Raw genomic sequence first — 8,254 nt, 5'->3', positions numbered from 1 at the left:
GCATCTTTTCCTCCAATTATTTTAGAATTAATTATTACTGTATTAAAAATAACAATATAGATATTTTTGTTTGGCCTATTTTATGTATCTTTGTTACATAAACATAGTCTCGCGTAGCCAGACCTTCAGACTGACGGCTGAAGGTCTGGAATTCATAGCAGCTTTCTTTGGCCAAGGCCCACCCATAATGCCGTTTGACCGACATGTCAAACAACCAATTACAGTTCGTTTCGTTCAGCGTCACGTTTCGGGGCGTGGAAATGTCCCCACAACAACAGACCGGCGTGCAACAAGTCAGTCAGCATAAAAAATCAAAGAAGGAGAAGAAAACAAGCAGTAAGTCATTGATCTGTTCGTGCACGTATAACAACAATGGCGTCTGCATTACCACATCTGATCAAAACACAGAGTAAATCAGTAGGAAACGTATGCAGACTTTGTTCAGAGACCTTCAAAGCATCTAAAACTAACAAACACAGATTATTTCGTGGACACGACTCTAAAGACAAAGCTGAATTTACTATTGTGCTGGAGGAGTTTGTTGGCGTTCTTCATGACACAAGTTTGGTGATCTGCACATCTTGCCGAAGTGTACTAATGAGGTACAATAGTGTTTTCAAAGAAGTTGTACGACTGAAGTTGCATATGGGTTGCATATGGGGTGGTGATGGCGCAGTGGATAAGACACATGCCTTTGGTGTGAGAGACCCGGGTTCGAATCCACTGTGAGACACCAATGTGTCCCTGAGCAAGACACTTAACCCCTAGTTGCTCCAGAGGTGTGCGACCTCTGAAATATAGCAATTGTAAGTCGCTTTGGATAAAAAGCGTCAGCTAAATGAATAAATTTGAATGCAAATGCATATAAATGACATGTGCAGTAAGACAAGACAGAAACGATGCGCACCATCAACGCCAACACAACTGCAGAAGAGACTTGCAATTTCTGAATGCAGCCCTGCGAGACGTGAATTGTTCGATCTACCGTCACCAGAGGTAAACAATACGTCAACATCTGTACAAGATACTGTTGGTAGTCAAACTCTCCTTATGTTTAAATCGTCACAGAAAATGCTGAAGAGGGATGTAAAGAGACCTATGAGGACACTTGTTAATAATATTACAAGGGGACGCTACAATGCTTTGGCCAAGAATTTAATAAAAATTCCTGGCCAGTCCAAGTTGGTCATTGATGTAGTCCTCAAGCAAGTTTAGAAAGAATGCCGACATTTAACACGCAACAAGTTCCATTCTGTAATACAACACAGTGCACATCTTGCTGAGTTTAGGTGTGAGAAAGTGTTGGATGAATGGAGGACTGCAGCACCTACATTTCTCCAGTTCCTAAAATGTGCAAGTGCAGCAAAAAGTGTGACAAAGCATAACACAAAAGCTGCAAGTGTTCATAAAAGAAGACCGTGGACCAGAAAGAAGCCAGAGGTGACCATGGCTGGCCTGATACTTCTTAAAGCAAGGTCAAGATTCATGGCATCTCCTATGTTCCGAAATTCCATGGTATTGAAACATGGTGGTGCAAAGAAAAGATGCATCGATAGATCCAATAGGATTGGAGTTTGTGTGAATCACTCAGCAACTCTAAAGAAGATCAAGGAGATTGCAGAGACATGGGATGCCGGAATTTTAGAATGGAAAAAAATAGTGTGTGACAGCCCAAGCCTTGAAGAATTGTCATGGATTGATGATCCAGGTTGTAGCTCTTGGTTCCTGTCTGATCATACATACCACCGTGAAGAGAATGAAGTGGAAGAAGTCTTCATTGTCACCAGCAGTGAAAGTGAAGAAGTTTGTAATATTTGTTGTAATATTTTATATATTGATTAGTAAGCCCTTCTCCACCATAGGAAAAAATAACAATTAAGTCAGTACGACATAATATTTATTTATGTTATTTAATTGTAATATCAAAGAGCTATTTTTTTCACCTTATTAAATGTCACGACATGTCATTTATATAAATCTACACTAGCCATTAACTGTGGTTATGTTAACTTATCTCTGTTTTGCACTTCCTAGGACCACACAGATCATGACACAACCGCTTCTAGAAGAACTGAATCAGGCCACACAAATGGGTCGTCACCATCTGCTGTTCCGCTGGAGTGTCAGGTGAGAGATTGTATTTTGCACCGAATGTCTGTACACAATGAATAGACAATAAATGCATCTAGTCTGGGATAAACAGTCACATAGCTGGCCCAAAACACTGAAGTCATATATTTTTTTTAAAATGGCAATATGTAATTGAAACCATATAATGAAGGTTGACATAGTGTTTTGTCTCACCTGTGTTAAGTTAAAGTTAAGTTTATGTTGTAATCTTAATTTAATGCTGTTTAGTAGACCATGAAATTATATTTTAAAAATGTTTATCCAAATTAATGTAACAATTAAAGGAACATTTTTGCATTCTAACTTTAATTTGTTTTCACTTTCTCTCACAGAAACACACACCAAGAGCACCAGTGCAGATCACAATTGATAATTTGGATCTCACACTGACACCACAAGCAATGACCATCAGCCACCAACGTCTGGACTACCATTGGTTGCTAATGGTGGGGAACCATGAATGAGTGACTGCTGAGTTCTTACCCAGAGAGAGATTTGTGTCTATAATGGATGTGCCACTGTCAGAACTTTTACCAAACTTGGAGGACAGACAGATGCTTCGCTCTGAATTTAAAGAACTGGTGGGTCGTGTAGTGGTTCAGCGTTTCACCTCATTCAAGCAGTTTTAAAACGTTTTACTGTGGCACATTCCTCATATGTACAGTGACGTTATGGCCCAAAAAACTGAAATCACTCCCCTGGGACTTCTTGAGGTGGATGAGAAGGTGTCTGCAGATATGGTGAAAGCAGTGCAGTACATCAATCAGCGATATGTTCCTTACACTTCTGATCTAGAGAATGGAAACAACATCTCAAAGCCTGTAGTACATGTGATTTTGGCTGGTGATCAACTGACCAAGCAGAATGCTGATGCAGCCATCAGAGCTAAAGCAAATGAAGACTCATCATTTGAAAGATTGGAAGGACTTGTTCCAGTTATTGCGGATTTTCATTGTTCCATGAACTTCAATGATGTGATTTTTAAAAGATTCTACAGTCCCAGTTCACAGTGTGATTTTGGTTCTTTTTTCCACCTGAGAAATGTTGTCCACAGGACCAATGTGACTAAATCAGCCTTGGGGGACAACTATAGGCCATGCAACACTTTCATTCAAGATGTGCTGGACGCATCGATCATTGCCGATGTTCTCCATCATTTCTCTTTACACACACAGGATGACATGCCACTATCCATGCCGACCTCTTTTCTGTCAAATGAGGAGAAGCAAGATTGGTTTGATGAACAAATCCTAAACATTGTTGACACATACATTCTCAATGAATCTCCAGAATTTCATAACATGTTGAAAGGAAATCTCCAGAGTCCTCCACAGAGTACAGTTGTACCTCAACCAATTGTGTGTCACATGCCACGGTGCAGCCATCCGCCTTTTAAAAGACAACATGATCTAACAGAACATTTCAAGAAGGACCATGGCATTTCTGTGTGTGATCACAAAGACAAAAATGGTGCCAGTGCTGTAGAACAGCACCAAGAAGAAGATTGTGTTTTCAATTATCACAGTGCCTTTCTAAAGATGGGGCTTTTGGAGCGTGACTTCCTAGACTCTGTGAGAGAGGGTGATGGAAAAAGGACCTGCCGTCTTTGGAAATTTAAAATGCTTCATTTTAAAGACGCCCAGAGACACAAGTACAGCTTGGAGGCACTGAAATTACAATTTGACATTCAAGCAATGCAGAGTCCACGAGTGGCCCACAGAATGATGTGAAACAGAACTGTAAATGCTACTGGGGGTGCTGGCAAAAATGTGGCATTGGATCTGAATTGCGAGCATTATGTTCGTTACACAAAGGATGCCATCTCACATTTGGGTGTGAATGTGAATTTTCAAACTGCGCAGCAAATCAGTAGAACACTTCAAAGGCAGAGACAGTTAATGGATAACTTTGATGCTGATGTTCAACTAAGTCCAGAGTCTGGGAAACACACAAAGGCATCCAAGGAAGAAGACATCGATGCAATGGTCGCTGTACTAAAACAACAAGAAATCTACAAAATCACACCTGGTAGATGTTATGCTGCATTCCCATCTTTTAATGGCAATCTACTTCACAATCTCACGTCCAAACATTTAACTGGCTGGATATGGGAAAACATGAGAAAATATCATCGCTTTCAATTGGTCAAAAAAAAATCCTGACCTAGAACATGTAGACATCATGTTAAGAGCAATTAAAGGTTACTTAGACTTTGGATATGGTCACATCGAATTTTTTTGGTTTGTGTTTTTGCATTTTAATTTCTTTGAGTGGGCAGTTTAGCTTCTGGCTACTTTAAGAGTAAAGAGCAGCAGGCTGTACATGTACAGTAAATATAAAAAAAAAAAAAAAAAAAAAAAAAAAAAACTGTAAACAAAAAGCAATTGTATTGTAAAAACTGTAAATAGTTTTTGTTTGTTTTTTAAAGTTGCTGAATCTTAACTTATGATACAAATACATGTCAATTGCAATTCTGATTGATATGTTTACAAGTAATAAATACTTATACACAAATATATAACGTGTCCAGAATTTTATTAAAGATGTTTATATACACTGATGTTTTAAGCTTTACTTATTGTTTTGTGGTCTGGATCAGCACGCATTGTTCAACTGATAGAGTTAACCGTGCCATGGGAGGATGCGGTAGATGAGGCATATGAGAGGAAGAAACTGCGGTATGCTCATCTGACCACTGAGGCAGAACAGCGAGGATTGAGAGTCCAGGTTTATCCAGTGGAAGTGGGTTGTCGAGGTTTTGTGGCACACTCTACAAACCCGGTTCCTCAGAGACGTCGGATTCAGTGGCCAAGAGTTGCGTCGCACAGTAAAGAACTTATCTGAAGCAGCAGAAAGGAGCAGCAACTGGCTGTGGTTGAGACGGAAAGATACTAGCTGGCTGTGTACAGGCCGCCATGCTACGGTTTCGTAGATTTCTTGAAAACTTGAAGAGTCTGTTGGTTTATTTGTATAGGTTGTATAGTATTTACAGTCATTACGTTCCGGTGTATATTGCGTGAATGGGCAGGTGGTTGGGCAGATATTGTGTTTTGCGGTAGGTGGTATGCCATACGAAAACGTATTGCCACTGAAACTGCATATTAACGCACCAGTGGGACTCGACAGCCTTAGTCAAACGGGGTTGGCGCGTATGGTTGGGTTGCGGAGAGATTGTGAGATTGTGGTTAGGTCTCAGCAGCAACTGTTGGTTTATTTGTATAGGTTGTATAGTATTTACAGTCATTACGTTCCTGTGTATATTGCGTGAATGACGGGTGGTTGGGCAGATATTGCGTTTTGTGGTAGGTGATATGCCATACGGAACCGTTGCCACTGAAACTGCATATTAACGCACCAGTGGGGCTCGACAGCCTTAGTCAAACGGGTTGGCGCGTATGGTTGGGTTGCGGAGAGATTGTGAGATTGTGGTTAGGTCTCAGCAGCAAGAGGGAAGTAGAGGTCAGTAAGCTGGGCTGAGTTGAGTGGGGGACGGAGGGGGGTGACTCTGGGACGCCAGTGTCACTGTCGAGCCCTCTTGAGGTGTCGTGGGCTAGTCGACGAAACACTGAGGACGGAAGGTGCCCACTTGAAGACCCTAGAGATGTTCCCTATTTCGCTCAATCCAGAGGGTTGTTATGGGGGGACCGCACTGTGGTTGCAGCCGTTGTGTGTACTGACGCGCAATACACTGCAGCTATTAACACCAGACAGAAGGAGATTCACGTCACCAGATGGAAAGAAGCGTAAATGGATGGAGAAGCATAGGTTACTGTAAAGCTACGTCTTAGTTGGTGATTATCTTGGCGAAAGCCGAGTACAAATCAACATGAAGTTTTAACACCTACTCTTGTGTAATGGAAATCATTATATTGAACTATTAATATAGTGCAGTTTCATGCTTGAAGACATTTTCTCAACAACACATGCAGTAATTCAAAGAATATTTATTGTTTGTACTTTGACCAAAAAAAAGCATGTTGACAATTACAAGTAGCACAACACATTCAGTTATGGAATAAAACAGTTCATATTTACATAAACATTAAAGAAATCAAATGTCTCTTACATGTGCCATATTGTCAAGCCCACTTGGCTCAAGGTAGACTTATCTGAGACTTAATTCAGTCATGTAATGACATCACTTCAAATTCATAGACATTGACACACATCAAAACTGTTACTGTCCATGTCTGATTCACAGTCTCCAAAAACCTCCATCACAGTTTCAAGAATGATCTTGGCATGATTGAAATCGTACACATGAACTTGGCAAATTATGTCATCAATGCAAAACAGTGTCTCACATGACTGTAATGTCTCATTAATCATTGGGTCTTTTGTTGAGTAGTGTCCCTGCAATGTGTGGTAAACTGAAATCTTTCCACATAGTCCATGATCCACGTCTCCCTCAAGCCTGTCCATCAACATCTGACGGAGAGATTCCCTTTGATGATTGCTGACAGTTCTCACTTTGTGTGCAATTGGCTTTGCAGCATGAAGTTCCAGGTCACTGGCATTACCAACACAACTTTCCTTGCACTGACACATTTTCGCACAATTGTCACAACAAGCATGCTTTAATGCAAGTGGCTGTACTACCTCCACATCAAACAAGTTCATTAGTTGTGTTCTTCTGCAAGAAGCGACATTACTGACATACGCACGCATTTTCTCTGAAATCCCTATAAGCTGCTTTCCATGGTAAAGAATGAGGGAATGGGACATAGAGCCATCTCTCCCTGCTCTCCCAAATGCTTGCATGTATGATTCGATGTCTTTTAGAGGCCCATACTGAACTACGTGTTGTACATTTTTCAAATCAACTCCCATGCCACCACTCTGAGGACAGACTGAGGGTCTCTGAGAGTCTGAATTATGTTGTTTTTGAAACTGTCTGATGTCATTGAATGAAACATGTCAACAACTTTGTTAGATGACACATTGCTAGTGCCAGGTGGGTGAACTGATTTTTGTCCAAGGGGGGCAAGGAACACATCATGGAACAGCATTGAACAGTCAGATATAGATTTGCAGTAAATGACAGTACGTGCAGTCTGTGGGCCCTTTACCATGAGTTTGTTGATAAGCCAAGAAAATGTATTAGTTACATCAGAAGACAGTTTTTTAACTGCAAGTCTGATGTTGCTCTGATCAGGGCTTCTGACAACTTCTAAGCACTTCTGTAGTCCTAAGTGCTTCATTATTTTCTTGCGTGTTGTCAAAGATGCTGTAGCAGTTAGGGCCAGCACTGATAAGGAGATAGGCAGGAGTTATCTGAGCTCACCAACCAAACCACACCCCTTTCTGAATGGAGCATCACTGCCATGACGTTCCCCCCTGCAACACAGACACACAGAACATTTGTTATTATATTTGTTTTTGTGAGTATAATGTATTTCATTATTAACATGTATTTATTCAATGCAGTTTTCCTTTTATAATTTATCTGTCATGTAAATATTTTATAAAATAATGACATAACCACTGACATTTCATAATATAATATAATATAATTAATAAAAAGGACATTCTATGTAATACAGCTGTAGTTGAATGGATACCCACAATAAATAACTGACAAAGTTTACAAGTAGCTACAAATGTAATGACAACAGTAATCAAGAGGGGTTTTGTTTAAGTATGACCACATTTCCACTACAACCAAATAGGATTTAAATAAAGGATACCATTAGTTACCATAGAACTAGGGTTGTAACGGTATGAGATTTTCACGGTATGATAATAGTCTCAGAAAATATCACGGTTTCACGGTTTACGGTATTAAACAATGATTATTATTATCAGCTGTTTTTTGGTTGAACATATGGTTTATTAAAAAAACTTTTTTAATCTACCTTTTGAAAAAATAAGAAAGAAAAAATAAAGCTGCAGATCTCACATTTGAACAAACATGTTTGATCAATTGAATTAATAAAATTCTTAATTTAATAATTTTTATTTAAGATAATTTTTATTTTGACAGGTTGTAATAAACTCCTATGAGTTTCAGTCAGAGTGTATTTGACAATGATTATTTTCAACAAAATTATGAAATGCTCATTTAGTTCTCTCAGAGCAGTTCTGGATATGTTCATGTGTTCACGTCCTTATATAGTGAGTGAGA

The 8,254-nt window shown here is 39.6% G+C and overlaps 1 protein-coding gene across 1 annotated transcript; it reads left to right on the top strand.

Annotated features, from left to right (window-relative positions):
* Positions 1-447: 447 nt before the first annotated feature.
* Positions 448-4,497, top strand: LOC143701950 (uncharacterized). The gene is made up of 2 exons (XM_077195627.1): positions 448-2,127; positions 2,463-4,497. Exon 2 carries the CDS (start codon positions 2,787-2,789, stop codon positions 3,858-3,860), a length of 1,074 nt encoding a protein of 357 aa, XP_077051742.1. The 5' UTR covers positions 448-2,127; positions 2,463-2,786; the 3' UTR covers positions 3,861-4,497.
* Positions 4,498-8,254: the final 3,757 nt, after the last annotated feature.

Source organism: Siphateles boraxobius, unplaced genomic scaffold (genome assembly GCF_051911475.1).
Source record: "Siphateles boraxobius isolate OS27281-9 unplaced genomic scaffold, OSU_SipBor_1 33, whole genome shotgun sequence".
NCBI lineage: Eukaryota > Metazoa > Chordata > Actinopteri > Cypriniformes > Leuciscidae > Siphateles > Siphateles boraxobius.
Note: the sequence above shows the minus strand (reverse complement) of the source record. Positions and strands in the feature narration are given on the sequence as shown.